The sequence below is a fragment of the Macaca nemestrina genome, chromosome 5 (assembly GCF_043159975.1).
Source record: "Macaca nemestrina isolate mMacNem1 chromosome 5, mMacNem.hap1, whole genome shotgun sequence".
NCBI lineage: Eukaryota > Metazoa > Chordata > Mammalia > Primates > Cercopithecidae > Macaca > Macaca nemestrina.
The window spans coordinates 173,194,249-173,213,037 of NC_092129.1; the positions used below are offsets into that span (position 1 = coordinate 173,194,249).

At 42.6% G+C, this 18,789-nt stretch overlaps 1 protein-coding gene across 4 annotated transcripts in view; it reads right to left on the minus strand.

Moving 5' to 3' along the window:
- Positions 1-18,789, minus strand: part of LOC105482418 (synaptonemal complex protein 2 like) — an 86,177-nt gene that overhangs the window by 41,037 nt on the left and 26,351 nt on the right. For all 4 annotated transcript variants that reach the window (XM_011742510.3, XM_071097620.1, XM_024793013.2 and 1 more), the window contains 6 exons: positions 17,686-17,778; positions 17,531-17,591; positions 5,628-5,773; positions 3,842-3,935; positions 2,942-3,039; positions 863-1,007 (listed from right to left, as the gene is read on the minus strand). In XM_011742510.3, the coding sequence (XP_011740812.2) occupies positions 863-1,007; positions 2,942-3,039; positions 3,842-3,935; positions 5,628-5,773; positions 17,531-17,591; positions 17,686-17,778 (637 nt within the window). The remainder of the gene's footprint in view (positions 1-862; positions 1,008-2,941; positions 3,040-3,841; positions 3,936-5,627; positions 5,774-17,530; positions 17,592-17,685; positions 17,779-18,789) is intronic.

Genomic DNA, 18,789 nt, shown 5'->3' on the forward strand with positions numbered 1-18,789 from the left:
ATAAAAATTCACTACTCCCTCTCCCAATATGCTAAGGCTAAAAGCAATTCCCGCTTCCTACAGCTTCCTGAAATGTCTCCTCTTAAGATCCTTTCTATATTCAACCTTGCTCCTCACCATTCAGTTTCTCACCACTCAGCATGAATTCTCTGCTCCAGACTTTGTCCCCGAATGTCACCCCCACATCCTTGTTGTGTCCTTGTAGTTTGTTTTGTTTGAGACAGGGTCTCACTCTTTCACCTGAGCTGCAGTGCAGTGAAGTGATCACTGCTCACTGCAGCCGTGACCTCCTGGGCTCAAGCAATCCTCCTGCCTCAGCCTCCCAAGTAGCTGGGACCACAGACACACACCATCATGCCCAGCTAATGTGTTAATTTTGTAGAGGTGTGGTCTCACCACATTGCCCAGGCTGGTCTCTAGCAACCCTCCCACCTCGGCCTCCCAAAGTGCTGGGATTAGAGGTGTGAGCCACCATGCATGCCCTTGTGGTTTTACCTGCCTAATAATGCTTCCCTTTCTCCTCTTCACAATCCTATTCTTTTTTCCAAGGGTTAAAAATCAAGTCCCACCCACCTCTTCCTTGAAGATTTTCCTGATGATTCCAGCTCATGACAGATTCCTCTTATCTGAATTTCTACTCCATTTATACAAAACTCATCTGTAACAACTGTTGGTTAATTTCACGTTCTTCCGTCTCATGTACACAGTACATTTTGCCTTTCCAGTGTAACTGTAGCAGGGAAAGCTGGCCCCATGATCATATCTTTCTTTGGACCCACTCCCATTACATACCGAAAAATAAATATCTCATTTGAAAATCACTATGTGAAAAGTGATTCAAAAGAAGACATGCCAGACTTACTGCTCATACTGCTTCTGGTTCTTGTCTTCTTTCTACCAGAGTATGATTTTAGGGATTTCCTTTTTTGGTTACTGATCCAAGATAGTTCACTGGTACTCGAATCTTGATCACTCTCAGAGAAGAGATGCTTTCTGTAATGAGACTTCTACAAGCACAGATCATAAATGAGAATTTTAGAGGGGTGTTAGTGCCTCTTATGTACAACTAAACATATTCTACAAAGCTAGAGATAAGAGAAGTACCCTTCTAGAAGCCTGGGCTTTCTTATATAATATAAAGGCAAAGAAGTATGGAGAGGAAGTAAAAGATTATTCCATCAGTCAATTCACAACCAAGTTGCTGTTGTACAGGATGACAAAATCCTTTCTAATAAAACGTTTGCAACAGAAGAGATGCTGGATGACTGTTCAAAAGCTGACCAATCTCAATATTGTGCCTAATACTACTTCAAAATACTAAGTCAGAAGGCAAAAGAAAGTATGGGAATATTTTTTGCAAAGACAAGCCTCTCTACATTTTAGAAGAACTAAAACCAAACCGGAGGGTCATTTCTTTTCTTTTTTTTTTTTTTTGAGATGGAGTCTCACCCTGTCACCCAGGCTGGAGTGCAGTGGCACAATCTGGCTCACCGCAACCTCTGCCTCCTGGGTTCAAGTGATGCTCCTGCCTCAGCCTCCAGAGTAGCTGGGATTACAGGCGCATGCCACCACCCAGCTAATTTTTTTTTTTTTTTTGTATTTTTAGTAGAGATGGGGTTTCACTATGTTGGTCAGGCTGGTCTCAAACTCCTGACCTCACATGATCCACCTGCCTCGGCCTCCCAAAGTGCTGGGATTACGGGTGTGAGACACCGCACCCAGCCTAGGAGCGTAATTTGTTTAAAACATAAAGCATTTTGAAATTAAGCCTGGATTACAAAAGATTAGAGATTTAGGGCAAGTTTAATCTTTCTGGTGGATTATTCAACTGTACTTGGATATTTATATTTTTAAAATCTTTTTCTGTTTTTACATTGTCATAAATGCTGTGATGAATACATGTTTATGCTTGATTTTAATATGGAGTTTTTTTGAGTTCTGTTTGTTGGGTATCTTCAGGGCCCAGTCCTCAAGCCCTCTTGCCTCTCAAGGGCCGCAGCATTCAGCTACTAATAGTTCATTCTCATTTCAGGCCAGGGAGGAGCTAAGTGTCACTCCCAAACATTACGCTCCTTCAGTCTCTAGATCCCAAATGAAGAAATGAGACAGAGGCCAAATAAGTCATGTATTCCAAGGGAAAACCGAGTTGAACGAAAAGAGAACACACAGCCGGGTGCCGCCAGGTGCAGTGACTCATGCCTGTAATCCCAGCACTTTGGGAGGCCAAGGCGAGTGATCACCTGAGGTCAGGAGTTTGAGACCAGCCTGGCCAACATGGCGAAATCCCGTCTCTACTAAAGATACAAAAATTAGCCAGGCATGGTGGCATGCGCCTATAATCCTAGCTACTCAGGAGGTTGAAGCAGGAGAATCATTTGAACCCAGAAGGTGGAGGTGGCAGTGAGCCAAGATCGTGCCATTGCACTCCAGCCTGGGTGACAAGAGCGAAACTCAGTCTCAAAAAAAAAAGAAAAAGAAAAAGAAAAGAGAATACACAAACATGGAGGCAAAAACAATCTCAAGGAGGGGATGGTGAAAAAAACTGACAGACAGCTGATGAGGCATGGTGGCTCATGCCTGTAATCCCAGAGATTTGGGAAGCCAAGATGGGAGAATCTCTTAAGGCCAGGAGTTTGAGACCAGCCCGGGCAATGGAGCAAGACTCCATCTCTATAAAAAATGTTAAAATGAGGCAGGCATGGTGCCACCACCTGTAGTTCTTGCTACTCAGGAAGCTGAGGCAGGATGATCGCATGAGCTTGGGAGGCTGAGGCCGCAGTGAACTATGACGACAGAACAAGGCCTTGTCTTAAAAAAATTTTTTTAATTGACAGATGGTTGGCCAGGAGAAAATGGTCTATGAACCAGGAAAGGTGGCTTCCACCTGTCACTACGCTAGTAGAGACAGATAAGAACCTTGAGCCCCACTCCCTGTACTCACAGGTGGCTTAGGTTGGTCATTTAAGCGGAGAGTTATTAGGCAGCGGTCATCTTCAGCACTCATAAACTCTACCACGTTGGTGGATTCTTTTGCCTGCTCTATACAAATTAAGAGAAAGACATTTACTATAATAACCATGCACACGCTGACATTCTCACCAGTGCTCTTCATGGGATGCCCCCTCTGGTACCTCTCCATCCTTTGGTAAGAGCTGGTAATTAGGTCCTGCCTCAAACCTCCAATCAGAAATCTATGGGCACTGGCTGGCATGTTGGCTCATGCTTGAAATCCCACGACTTTGGGAGGCCAAGGTGGGCGGATCACTTGAATCCAGGAGTTTGAGACCAGCCTGGCCAATGTGGCAAAACCCCATCTCCACTAAAAATAGAAAAAATTAGCTGGGCATGGTGGCACACACCTATAGTACCAGCTACTTGGGAATCTGAGGCAGGAGAGTCGCTTGAACCTGGGAGGCAGAGGTTGCAGTGAGCCAAGATCACGCCACTGCACTCCAGCCTGGGCAACAGAGCAAGACTCCATCTCAAAAAACAAGAAATCTATGGGCACTTGGGAAAACAGCCTTGGGGCGTAAGTCAAAAGAGAAACATGGTCTAGTGCGGGGCCAGCTTTGTGGGTAGACAAGACCCTCCCTACCCCCCATGTCCTGCCTCCCCCAAACCCCATCATTTCTTCTCCTTTGTCATTTCCAGTTGACCGACAAGAGAGACCTTATCAGGTGTAGAAAACAATTCAAGGCTATCAGCAGTTCTTCTTCCTCCAGAGGTGCCATCAGACATGCATCACTCATATGACCACAGGTTTCCAGTGACCTCTTCCAACTAAGGTTTCATTGCTTTTACAGGAAACTCAGGGTCAGAATTTCCTTATTTCCCAATATACCTGTTTCTCTTTCATGGCCACTGGGATTCTCCCTGTCTTCTTTATCAGACTTACTAAAAAGTTCTGAGGAGATTTTCATCTGGTCAGGCAACATCTGAAATGCAAGACAAAAGTCAACTTTGAAATGTAGTCATTTAAAAAAAAAAAATAAGGAAAACCTAAAGCTTAGAACAAAACATGATAAATCAGAAGTTACTCAAGTTTACCAGTTTGTCCTCTCCTGAAGGATAATTCCACTGTTTCTGCCTTCTCCAGGCCCCATCTCCCTCCAGGACGAGCTAGGGCTAGCCATTCCCCTGCTCTAAGCACTCTTTCCTAGTGTCTTCCCAGCCTCTCCCATCTCTGGCCCAGGTCTCACCCCGTTGGGTAACAGCTAATCCCTGCTTCTTGTAGGCACTGAGTCTCTCTCAGGATGAGTCTGTAGTGAGTTCCCAACTGTAGGGTCCTCAGGCCAACCCCTTTCCCTAGGGTAGGGGCCTCCTATTCTAGGAACTGCAGTTTTATCACAGGAAAATCCTCATTCTCCCCTCCAAACATATTATTCATTTTGTGAAATATGGAAATACATATGGTTTTGATGTTTTTGTGAGTTAAGGCAAACTTCTCATCAGAACATATGTAATTTGATGGAAGAAATGTTTTTTTATCAAGTGACTGATTTCCCCTTTATTTCTCATCCTCATCCTCAACCACGAAATGGAGTTTTTGTAAAAAGACCATGTCATTAAAATAGGGTGAGTTTTTGGAAACTATTTTAAGAGCACTTTGCTACATATAAACACTTTCATATACAACTCAAACCAAAAGGAAGCCAGACCAAGACCTCTCCCTCAGATCTCTGAGCTCTTAATTCAACTCTCTGTGGGCCATTACCACAGTATTTTTTGCCTTTTGTCACAAATTTCTTTGCCCCGTCTACCGTCTGTGATATAGAAAGGTTTCCTGTTCCTGTCAACAAACAGGAAACATTACAGTCAGAGAGTTGGAGACCACAGCAATCTAGAGAGGTACAGACCATTTCCACAAGGTAAGACCGACAGGTAAAACTGTGGAAAAACTCCCTCAGAAACTTTATTCCTAATGACTCCCTGATATGGTTTGGCCGTGTCCCCACCCAAATCTCATCTTGAAACGTAGCTCCCATAATTCCCATGGGAGGTAAATGAATCATGGGGACGGGTCTTTCCCATGCTGTTCTCGTGATAGTAAGTCTCACAAGATCTGATGGTTTTATAAAGGGGAGTTCCCTTACACAAGCTCTCTTGCCTCCCACCATGTAAGATGTGACTTTGCTCCTCCTTTGCCTTCTACCATGATTGTGAAGCCTCCCCAGCTATGTTGAACTGTGAGTCCATTAAACCTCTTTCCTTTATAAATTACCCAGTCTCGGGTATGTCTTTATTAGCAGCGTGAGAACAGACTAATACACTCCCCATAGGTCCAGGGGGAGCTGAGAGAGATGGAAATGCCAGTGTCCTCAGGACTCCAGGAAGAAGGTGGTAAGAGGGTGATATTATCCTAGAAAACTTTTCATCTGTTCACAGTAAGTAGAATAAAGCATTTCAAGGAACAAAGAGGCTTTCTGTCCTACCTCGTCAAGACAATGACCCATGAAAAGGGAAAAGTGGGATTCAAATCCAGAACTCTCAACTCTTTTTACATGGCACTCGAAAGACCAGGTTTTCTGCTTGATCAAATATTCACATCAAAACCCAACAAGGACATTTAATAGACATGAAATATACTAAAACATTTTTAAATAATCCAAAAGAATGAAACCTGCCACCTGTTTATCTTTTCCTAAAGCTTGAATGGAAGCTTGTGATATGTTGAACTGCAAATCAAAATGGATTTCTATTTTCATGACTTCTTTGTAGCTGATAATCATGGGCTTCTTGAGGTAAATGATAAATATCTTTATCTTCTCAGTTTCTACGAGAAAATATGGAATATCAATGCATAACAACATACTTCAATGTTTTATTTTAAAATTTTATAATTTTAAATAACTATACTAGGGTGTCTGTTCAGACTTTTCTGTGGTAAGAAGTTGAAAAGAAATCATATTAAATAACATTACTTTGAAATTGTCCTTTAGATGCACATGTGTATTTACGCATATACATATACTATACAATTAAGTGGTTGATCTTGCAAACATTGGAAGTAACTTACCTTAGCAGCAAAGAAATGAAGATAGTTTTGCCTTCTGCAATTCAATTTTTTTAAGAGCATTTTGTTTAATACAAGGCTATCATCTGCAATAGGTATTTCATTCCCAAATATACTAAGCACAACATTCACTCTCTTTCTCTGAAATTCTACTTATTTCTAAAATTGAAAATAAAACTCACTGTCCCCAGTGTGCAAAATGGAATAATCTACCACCATTTCAATGGACTCCACTTGAAGAAGAGGCAGAAACACCTTAGAAAGAAGTCTGCAGGCCAGTGGTGGTGGCTCACGTCAGTAATCCTAGCACTTTGGGAGGCCAAGGCAGGCTGATCACGAGGTCAGGAGATCAAGACCATCTTGGCTAACACGGTGAAACCCTGTCTCTGCTAAAAATACAAAAAAATAGCCGGGCACGGTGGCGGGCGCTTCTAGTCCCAGCTATTCAGGAAACTGAGGCAGGAGAATAGGCATGAACCCAAGAGGCGGAGCTTGCAGTGAGCCGAGATCATGCCACTGCACTCCAGCCTGGGTGACAGAGTAAGACTCTGTCAAAAAAGAAAGGAAGGAAGGAAGGAAGGAAGGAAGGAAGGAAGAAAGGAAGGAAGGAAGGAAGGAAGGAAGGAAGGAAGGAAGGAAGGAAGGAAGGGAGGGAGGGAGGGAGGGAGGGAGGGAGGGAGGGAGGGAGGGAGGGAGGGAGGGAGGGAGGGAGGGAGGGAAAGACAGGCAGAAAGAAAGAAGAAAGAAAAAGAAAGAAGAAAGAAAGAAAAGAAAAGAAAAGAAAGAAAGAGAAAGAAAGAAAGAAAGAAAAAGAAAGAAAGAAAGAAAGTCAGTCAGTCTGCGTCTCCCAGCACTTTGGGAGGCCAAGGCGGGCGCATCACGAAATCAGGAGTTCGAAACCAGCCTGACCAACACGCTGAAACACTGTCTTTACTAAAAATACAAAAATTAGCTGGGCATGGTGGTGCACCCCTGTAATTCCAGCTACTCAGGAGGTTGAGGCAGGAGAACCGCTTGAACCCGGTAAGTGGAGGTTGCAATGAGCTGAGATCGTGCCACTGCACTCCAGCCTGGGTGGCAGAGTGAGCCTCCATCTCAAAAAAAAAAAAAAAAAGAAAGTCTGTGTCTCAGACAACAGCCTCCTTGCAGGCTCCTACCTGGTCACCGGCCCCTTCCTGACAAATTGTCATCAGGCTTAGAAGAGAAAATAGCTTAGACCAAATTCACAAAGAGCCTAAGAATAAGCCACGTTAGGTACAAGGTAAGTTGGAAGAAGCAGAATAGAAAAGGCAGCAAAGTCCAGGAAAGAACAGGCAAAGCTAATGGCCACAAATTAATGAGAAGGGAAAGAAGGGGGAAAAAAAGAGTGAAACATACATGAGTCTAAATCTGTAAGGTCCAACTCATCAGAGTACTTAAAGCATGCCTAGTACCAACTGAGATGCTCTGTAAGCATAAAATACACATCAGATTATGAAGACTCAGTACACAAAAGAAGAATGTAAAATGTATCATTAGTAATTTTAAAATATTGATTACATGTTAAAATAATATTCTGGATATTATTCCTGGATATAATATTCTGGGTTAAATAAAATATATTATTAAAATTAATCTACTTAATCTTACTTTTTTAATCTACCAAAATTAATCTACTTTTTTCTTTAACGTGACTACTAGAAAATTTTAAATTAAGTATCTGGCTCACCTTATATTTCTATAGGACGGTATTGGCCTAGAGTAAGGCTCCATGATCTCCCCAAAATACTAATCTTACTGGACATTTTACTCATCACTGCAGGGAAAGTCTATAAAACCATTCAACAAAAGTAAGTTTAAATATCTTAAAAAGTAACTAGCTAATTGTTAGCCCAGCGTGGTGGCGGAAGCCTGTGGTCCCAGCTACTCAGGAGGCTGAGGCAGGAGAATGGCGTGAACCCAGGAGGAGCTTGCAGTGAGCCAAGATCGCGCCACTGCACTCCAACCCGGGCGACAGAGCAAGGCTCCGTCTCAAAAAAAAAAAAACCAAAAAAAAACAAAAAAGGGGTCAAAGGACATAAACAGATACTTATCAAACAAAGATATTCATGCAGCCAACAAACATGAAAAAAAGCTCAACATCACTGATCATCAGAGAAATGCAAATCAAAACCACAGTGAGATACCATCTCATGCCAGTCAGAATGGCTATCATTAAAAAGTCAAACAACAGATGCTGGCAAAGTTGCAGAGAAAAAGGAATGCTTTTACCCTGTTGGTGGAAGTGTAAATTAGTTCAACCATTGTGGAAGGCACTGTGGTGATTCCTCAAAGACGTAGAGAAAGAAATACCATTTGACCCAGCAATCCCATTACTGGGTATACGCCCAGACGAATATAAATCATTCTATTATAAAAATACATGCACACCTATGTTCATTGCAGCACTATTCACAATAGCAAAGGCATGGAATCGATCTAAATGCCCATCAATGATAGACTGGATTAAAAAAAAATGTGGGACATACACACCATGGAATACTATGCAGCCATAAAAAAGAATGAGATCATGTCCTTTGCAGGGACATGGATGGAGCTGCAAGCCATCATCCATAGCAAACTATCACAGGAACAGAAAACCAAACACCACATGTTCTCACTTATAAGTGGGAGCTGAATGATGAGAACACATGGACACATGGTGGGGAACAACACACACTGGGGCCTGGGAATGTTGGGGAGAACATCAGGAAGAATAACTAATGAATGCTGAGTTTAACACTTAGGTGATGGGATGATCTGTGCAGCAAACCACTATGGCACACATTTACCTATGTAACAAACCTGTACATCTTGCACATATACCCATGAACTTAAAATAAAAGTTGAAGAAAAAAAAAAAAAGGAATGCAATGATAACATTTACCTTCTTTCCATGAGGCACTCGTTGTGCTGCAAGCTCATCTAACTATATGTTTGCTTAGAAATTCTAAGGAGGCCAGGCACTGTGGCTCACACCTGTAATCCCAGCACTTTGGGAGGGCGAGGCTATCAGATTACTTGAGGTCAGGAGTTTGAGACCAGCCTGGCCAACATGGCAAAATCCCATCTCTACTAAAATATAAAAATTAGCCAAGTGTGGTGGTATGGGCCTGTAATCCTAGCTACTCAGCAGGCTGAGACAGGAGAATCGCTTGAACCCAGGAAGCGGAGGTTGTAATGAGCCAAGATTGCGCCACTGCACTCCAGACTAGGTGACAGAGATACGCTGTCTCAAAACAAAACAAAACAAAACAAAAAGAAATTCTAAGGAAGAAATGTTGAACCACACCAGGCACTCCCTGAGATTCTCCCCACCAGGAGATTGCCCTGAGACAACAGTCAATGTACAACTGAGTTCTGCCCACAATGGCATCAGCCAGACCACCTGATGAATAAGCAAGTCACGGAGACCCCACACTTCCTCACTCTCTCCCTTACATACCATTCATGCCAAGTCCTCTTTAAAAGCCCCTGCTTTCTTGCTCACCCACTGCCTGGAAACAGACTTGGTGCTGTTGGGGGTGGGGGTACAGTGGGAGTGAGACTGGCCTTTGGATTGCACGGGAGCTGGGTGAGGCCTGTGACTGCTGACTTTTCCCCACTTCCCTGACAACCTGCATGACTCAGCAGAGACAGCCATAATCCTCCTAGGAACATAACTCCATTGACCTGGGAACCTCACCCCTCACAGCCGCAGCAAGACCCACCCAAGGAGAGTCTGAGTTCAGACACTCCTAATCCTGCCCCCACCCAGTGGTCCTTCCCTACCTATCCTGGTAACTGAAGACTAAGGGAATAGTGGCCCCACCCACCGCCTGTTCCTCCCCACACTACCATAGCTGATGCTCTCTGGAAAGCGCCACCTCCCGGCAGAAGGCCAACCAGCACAAAAATAGAGCATTAAACCACCAAAGCTAAGAACCATCACAGAGTCCATTTCACCTCCCTGCCACTTCCATCAGAACAGGTGCTGGTATCCAAGACTGACAGACCCATAGACAGTTCACATCACAGGACTCTGCAGACACCCCCCGGTACCAGCCCAGAGCCTAGTAGACTTGCTGGGTGGCTAGACCCTGAAGAGAGATAATAATCTCTACGACTGGGCTCTCAGGAAGCCACATCCATAGGAAAAGGGGGAGAGTACTACATCAAGGGTAAACCCCATGGGACAAAATAATCTGAACAACAGCCTTCAGCCCTAGACCCTCCCTCTGACAGAGCCTACCCAAAGGAGAAAGAACCAGAAAACCAACTCTAGTACTATGACAAAACAAGGTTCTTCAACACCCCCCAAAAATCATACTGGCTCACCAGCAATGGATCCAAACCTAGAAGAAATCCCTGATTTACCTGAAAAAGAAATTCAGGAGGTTAGTTATTAAGCTAATCAGGGAGGCATCAGAGAAAGGTGAAGCCCAATGTAAGGGGAAAAAAAAAATCATACAAGAAGTGAAAGGAGAACTATTCAATGAAATAGATAGCATAAATAAAAAACAATCAACATTTCAGGAAACAATGGACAACTTACGGAAATGCAAAATGCTCTGGAAAGTCTCAACAATAGAATGGAACAAATAGAAGAAAGAAAGTCAGCCAGGCATGGTAGCTCACGCCTGTAATCCCAGCACTTTGGGAGGCCAAGGTGGGTGGATCATGAGGTCAGGAGGTCGAGACCATCCTGGCCAACATGGTGAAATCCTGTCTCTACTAAAAATACAAAAAAATTAGCTGGGTATGGTGGCACGTGCCTGTAATCCCAGCTACTCAGAAGGCTGAGGCACGAGAATCTCTTGAACACAGGAGGTGGAGGTTGCAGTGAGCTGAGATCACACCACTGTACTCCAGCCCAGTGACAGAGCAAGACTCTGTCTCAAAACAAACAAACAAACAAACAAAACCAAACAAAGTCAGAGCTCGAAGACAAGGTCTTCGAATTCATCCAATACAACAAAGACAAAGAAAAAAGAGTAAGAAAATATTAACAATGCCTCCAAGAAGTCTGGGATGATGTTAAACGACCAAACCTGAGAATAATCGGCACTCCTGAGGAAGAAGAGAAATCTGAAAGTTTGGAAAATATATCTGGGGGAATAATCAAGGAAAACTTCCCCGACTTTGCTAGAGACCAAGACATCCAAATACAAGCAGCACAAAGAACATTCATGAAATTCATCGCAAAAAGATCATCGGCTAGGCACACTGTCATCAGGTTTTCTTTTTTTTTTTTGAGATGGAGTCTCGCTCTGTCACCCAGGCTGGAGTGCAGTGGCACGATCTCGTCTCACTGCAAGCTCCACCTCCTGGGTTCACACCACTTTCCAGCCTCAGCCTCCCAACGAAGGAAAGAATCTTGAAAGCGGTGAGACAAAAGCACCAGGTAACCTATAAAAAAAACCTATCAGATTAACAGCAGATTTCTCAGTAGAAACCCTACAAGCTAGAAGGGATTGGGGCCCTATCTTCAGCCTCCTCAAACAAAACAATTATCAGCCAAGAATTTAGTATCCAGTGAAAATAAGCTTGACATATGAAGGAAAGATACAGTCTTTTTCAGACAAACAAATGCTAAGAGAATTTGCCACTATCAAGCCACCACTACAAGAACTGCTAAAAGGAGCTCTAAATCTTGAATCCTGGAAACATATCAAAACAGAACTTCTTTAAGGCATAAATCACACAGGACCTATAAAACAAAAATACAATATTACAAAAACCAAGGTATATAAGCAACAAATAGCATGATGAATGGAATGGTACCTCACATCTCAATACTAACACTGAATGTAAATGGCCTAAATGCTCCACTTAAGAGATACAGAACTGCAGAATGAATAAGAATTCACCAACCATCTGCTGCCTTCAAGAGACTCACCTAACACATAAGGACTCACATAAACTCAAGGTAAAGGAGTGGAAAAAGACATTTCATGCAAATGGGCACCAAAAGCGCGCAGGAGTTATTCTCATATCAGACAAAACAACCTTTAACAAAACAGCAGTTAAAAAAGACAAAGAGGGACATTATATAATGACAAAAGGCCTTGTCCAACAAAAAAATATCACAGTCCTAAACACATATGCACCTAACACTGGAGCTCCCAAATTTATAAAACAATTACTAACAGACCTAAGAAATAAGATAAACAACAACACAATAACAGTGGGGAACTACAATACTCCACTGACAGCACGAAACAGATCATCAAGACAGAAAATCAACAAACAACGGATTTAAAGTATACCCTGGAACACATGAACTTAACAGATATATACAGAACATTCTATCCAACAACCGCAGAATATACATTCTATTCAACAGGCGCCTGGAACTTTCTCCAAGACAGACCATATGAGAAGACCAAAAAACGAGCCTCAATAAATTTAAGAAAACTGAAATTATTATTATGATTATTTTATTTTTTGAAATGGAATCTTGCTCTGTCACCCAGGCTGGAGTGCAGTAGCATGATCTTGGTTCACTGCAACCTCTACCTCCCAGGTTCAAGTGATTCTCCTGCCTCAGTCTCCCAAGTAGCTGGGATTACAGGCATGTGCCACCAGTTAATTTTTTTGTATTTTTAGTAGAGACAGGGTTTCACCATGTTAGCCAGGCTGGTCTTGAACTCCAAACCTCAGGTGATCTGCCCACCTTGGCCTCCCAAAGTGCTGGGATTACAGGTGTGAGCCACCACGCCTGGCCTAGAAAGCTGAAATTATATCATGCACTCTCTCAGACCACAGTGGAATAAAACTGGAAATCAACTCTAAAAGGAACCTTCAAAACCATGCAAATACATGGAAATTAAATAACCAGCTACTGAATGATCATTGGGTCAAAAATGAAATCAAGATGGAAATTTAAACATTTTTTGAACTGCGTGACAACAGTGACACAACCTATCAAAACCTCTGGGATACAGCAAAGGCAATGCTAAGAGAAAAGTTCATAGCCCTAAACACCTACATCAAAAAGTCTAAAAGAGCACAGACAGACAATCTAAGGTCACACCTCAAGGAACTAGAGAAATAAGAACAAACCAAACTCAAATCCAGCAGAAGAAAAGAAATAACCAACATCACAGCAGAACTAGATGAAACTGAAACAAAACAATACAAAAGATAAATGAAACAAAAAGCTGGTTCTTTGAAAAGCAAATAAAATTGATAGACTATAAGTAAGACTAATCAAGAAAAGAGAGAAAATCCAAATAAGCTCAGTAAGAAATGAAACAGGAGATACTACGACTGACATCACTGAAATACAAAAGATCATTTAAGGCTTCTATGAACACCATTACACATATAAACCAGAAAACCTAGAAGAGATGGATAAATTTCTGGAAAGATACAACCCTCCTAGCTTAAATCAGGAAGAATCAGATACCCTGAACAGACCAATAACAAGCAGTGAGATTGAAACTGTAATTTAGGCCGGGCGCGGTGGCTCAAGCCTGTAATCCCAGCACTTTGGGAGGCCGAGACGGGCGGATCACGAGGTCAGGAGATCGAGACCGTCCTGGCTAACACGGTGAAACCCCGTCTCTACTAAAAAATACAAAAAACTAGCCGGGCGAGGTGGCGGGCGCCTGTAGTCCCAGCTACTCCGGAGGCTGAGGCAGGAGAATGGCGTAAACCCGGGAGGCGGAGCTTGCAGTGAGCTGAGATCCGGCCACCGCACTCCAGCCTGGGCGACAGAGCGAGACTCCGTCTCAAAAAAAAAAAAAAAAAAAAAAAGAAATTGTAATTTAAAAATTATCAGCACCAAAAAGTCCAGGACCAGACGGATTCACAGCAGAATTCTACCAGACATTCAAAGAAGAATTGGTACCAATCCTACTGACATTATTCTACAAGATAGAGAAAGAGGGAACCCTCCCTAAGTCATTCTATGAAGCCAGTATCACCCTAATACCAAAAGCAGGAAGGGATATAACCAAAAAAGAAAACTGCAGACCAAAATCCCTGATGAACATAGATGCTAAAATTCTTTTTTTTTTTTTTTTTTTTTTTTTTGAGACGGAGTCTGGCTCTGTCGCCCAGGCTGGAGTGCAGTGGCCGGATCTCAGCTCATTGCAAGCTCCGCCTCCTGGGTTTACGCCATTCTCCTGCCTCAGCCTCCCGAGTAGCTGGGACTACAGGCGCCCGCCACCTCGCCCGGCTAGTTTTTTGTATTTTTTAGTAGAGACGGGGTTTCACCGTGTTAGCCAGGATGGTCTGGATCTCCTGACCTCGTGATCCGCCCGTCTCGGCCTCCCAAAGTGCTGGGATTACAGGCTTGAGCCACCGCGCCCGGATGCTAAAATTCTTAACAAATACTAGCTAACTGAATCCAACAACATATCAAAAAGATAATCCACCATCATCAGGTGGGTTTCATACCAGGTATGCAGGAATGGTTTAATATGCACAAGTCAATAAATGTGATACACCACAAAAACAGAATTAAAAACAAAAATCGGCCGGGCGCGGTGGCTCAAGCCTGTAATCCCAGCACTTTGGGAGGCCGAGGCGGGTGGATCACGAAGTCAGGAGATCGAGACCATCCTGGCTAACATGGTGAAACCCCGTCTCTACTAAAAATACAAAAAACTAGCCGGGCGTGGTGGCGGGCGCCTGTAGTCCCAGCTACTCGGAGGCTGAGGCAGGAGAATGGCGTAAACCCGGGAGGTGGAGCTTGCAGTGAGCCGAGATCGCGCCACTGCACTCCAGCCTGGGTGACACAGCGAGACTCCGTCTCAAACAAAAAAACAAAAAAAACAAAAAAAACAAAAATCACATGATCATCTCAACAGATGCAGAAAAAGCATTCAACAAAATCCAGCATCCTTTCTGATTAAAACTCTCAGCAAAATCGGCATACAAGGGACATACCTCAGTGGAATAAAAGCCATCTATGACAAACCCACAGCCAGCATAATACTGAACGGGGAAAAGTTGAAAGCATTCCCTCTGAGAACCAGAACAAAACAAGGACGCTCATTCTCACCACTCCTTTTCAACATAGTACTGGAAGTGCTAGCCAGAGCAATCAGACAAGAGACAGAAATAAAGGGCATCCAAATTGGTAAAGAGGAAGTCAAATTGTCTCTGTTTGCTGATGATAATGATTGTATACCTAGAAAACTCTAAAGATTCCTCCAGAAAGCTCCTTGAACTCATCAAATAATTCAGTAAAGTTTTCAGATAAAAAATTAATGTGCACAAATCAGTTGCTCTTCTATACACCAACAGCAACCAAGCTGAGAATCAAATCAAGAACTCAAACCCTTTTATCATAGATGCAAAAATAAAATAAAATAACTTAGGGATGGGCCGGGTGCAGTGGCTCATGCCTGTAATCCCAGCGCTTTGGGACGCTGAGGTGGGCGGATCACCTGAGGTCAGGAGTTTGAGATCAGCCTGGCTAACATGGTGAAATCCCGTCTCAACTAAAAATACAAAATTAGCTGGGTGTGGTGGTGAGCACCTGTAATCCCATCTACTCAGGAGGCTGAAACAGGAGAATTGCTTGAACCCAGGAGGCAGAGGTTGCAGTGAGCTGAGATCACGCCACTGAAATCACTCCAGCCTGGGTGACAGAGTGAGACTCCATCTCCAAAATAAATAAATAAATAAATAAAACTTAGGTATATACCTAACCAAGGAGGGGAAAGATCTCTACAAGAAGAACTACAAAACACTGCTGAAAGAAATCATAGACAACACAAACAAATGGAAACACATCCCATGCTCATGGATGCATAAAATCAATATTGTGAAAATGACCATACTCCCAAAAGGAATCTACATGTTCAATTCAATTCCCAGAAAAATATCACCATCATTCTTCACAGAATTAGAAAAAACAATCCCAAAATTCATATGGAACCAAAAAAGAGCCCACATAGCCAAAGCAAGACTAAGCAAAAAGAACAAATCTGGAGGCATCACATTACCTGATTTCAAACTATATTATAAGGCCATAGTCACAAAAACAGTATGGTACTGGTATAAAAATAGGCACATAGACCAATGGAACAGAATAGAGAACCCAGAAATAAACCCAAATACATACAGCCAACTGATCTTTGACAAAGCAAACAAAAACATAAAGTAGGGAAAGGACACCCTTTTCAACAAAATGGTGCTGTGATAATTGGCAAGCCACATGTACGAGAATGAAACTGGATCCTCATCCCTCACCTGATACAAAAATCAACTCAAGACGGATGAAGGACTTAAATCTAAGACCTGAAACTATAAAAATTCTAGAAGATAGGCCGGGCACGGTGGCTCACACCTGTAATCCCAGCACTTTGGGAGGCCAAGGTGGACAGATCACCTGAGATCAGGAGTTCAAGACCAGCCTGACCTAGAGGGAGAAACCCCATCTCTATTAAAAATACAAAAAAATTAGCCAGGCATGGTGGCGCATGCCTGTAATCCCAGCACTCGGGAAGCCAAGGCAGAAGAATCGCTTGAACCCGGGAGGTGGAGTTTGTGGTGAGCCGAGATCGCGCCATTGCACTCCAGCCTGGGCAACAACAGCAAAACTCCACTTCAAAAAAAAAAAAAAAAAAAAACACTCTAGAAGATAACATTGGAAAAACCCTTCTAGACATTGGCTTAGGCAAGGATTTCATGACCCAAAAACAAATGCAATAAAAACAAAGATAAATAGCTAGGAGTTAATTAAACTAAAGATCTTTTGCATGACAAAAGGAACAGTCAGCAGAGTAAATAGACATCCCACAGAGTGGGCGAAAACCTTAGAAATCTATACATCCGACAAAGGACTAATATCCAGAATTTACAACGAACTCAATTCAGCAAGAAAAAAAAAATCCCATCCAAAAGTGGGCTAAGGACATGAATAGACAAGTCTCAAAAGAAGATATACAAATGGCCAACAAACATGCAAAAATGTTCAACATCACTAATGATCAGGGGAATGCAAATCAAAATCTCTGATCTGCAAAGCCCTTGATCCTAACCAATAATTACAAAACAGCCTGATGATCCATCTCCATAGAGGGGGCAGGCACCTACATTTCCTGACAGCCATGTTCCTTCTTGCTAGATGTCTTCCTTACTATCCACAGTTTACTACCTGATCTTCTAGGTTTATCAAGAGAGGAACCTAGGATGACATGTTCTCCTCTCCCCATCAGACTCTTTCAAACCAAAGCAGTACTTTGGGGAAAAGCATTGTTAACTGATTGCTGGATCATATGGTAGTTCTACTTTTAATTTTGTGAGGATCTACAAACATTTTTAAAAAGAAAAAACTAGACAAATAATTTAATCCCAAGGTCACAAAGCACAGAAGTCACAAACCTGTGACAGCACACCTTCCATCATACCACACAGCCTTCCTACCCCAAGGCACGATCAAAATATACCCTAGAATATAATAAAAATCAATATACAGTATGTATAAATAAATATGCACTGCAAATACAACAGAAATAATACTTGGAAATGGACGGGGGTTGTTTAAATGTATCATATTACCTATTATGCCGAAATTCATCACTGCTTCCTTCGGAAGTGTCACTGAGTCCCATAGAGTATTCTTGGGAAAATAAACAAGTGAAATTCATGAGCGCAAAACATATACTTCCATAAAAATGATCTCTAAAGGCTTAGTTCTAACCAAGAATCATTACCTCAGCATTGTCTATATAAAAAGTGACACTCTGACTTCCCAGGTTGAAGTCGATCCAAAATTTCTCTAATTTTTCATCCGCTGGTTTTCTCATCTGTAAGAGATCATTTCAGCATGAATTATACACATAAAAATCATGCTATAGGGTCAGATAAACATTATTCCCTTGAAAACAGAATTTGTGCTTTTCCTGGAACAGCATTCTCCTAGCATTATAGGGCCTCTCTTTATTGACTGACTCTTTTGGGCAAAACAGAAGGATCTCAGTTTTATGGAACTTGGCCATTTCTCCTCACCCCTCCAAAAATCCCACTATCCGTAGCATATTTAATAGATATTTAAATATGTCACATGATTCTAGCTACACAATTTTTTTCTAATGAAAATCACAGAGAAAACAGTTCTATGTTGAATCAGTAACAATCCACACTGCATATGGATGGAAACTTCCAGAGAAGGAGATACTGTAACCAAACATGAGTGATTTGCCATCTATCTTCCATTAGAGTAGAGCTAAAACATGAAGACTTCAAATTTCCTTCATTTTAATGATGCTAAAATAAATAGATGTTTATAGTTAAAACAGGGGAAGAAAGATTCTAACAGTATGGTGTTTATAGAAACAGTAAACATCTTCTCTGCCCCTCAGCTTTTCGTAAGTACCTTTCCATAGGCACCATTAACAATGCCTTTGTTTCCTTCCAGATGTTTCCTAGACATACATCAACAAGTATAGGCTAGGCACAGTGGCTCTCGCCTGTAATCCCAGCACTTTGGGAGGCTGACGCAGGTGGATCACAAGGTCAGAAGATTGAGACCATCCTGGCTAACACAGTGAAACCCCGTCTCTACTAAAAATACAAAAAAATTAGCCAGGCATGGTGGCAGGCGCCTGTAGTCCCAGCTACTCAGGAGGCTGAGTCAGGAGAATGGTGTGAACCCGGGAGGCAGAGCTTGCAGTGATCTGAGATCACATGACGGCACTCCAGCCTGGGCGACAGAGCGAGACTCCGTCTCAAAAAAAAAAAAAAAAAAAAAGGCCGGGCGCGGTGGCTCAAGCCTGTAATCCCAGCACTTTGGGAGGCCGAGACGGGCGGATCACGAG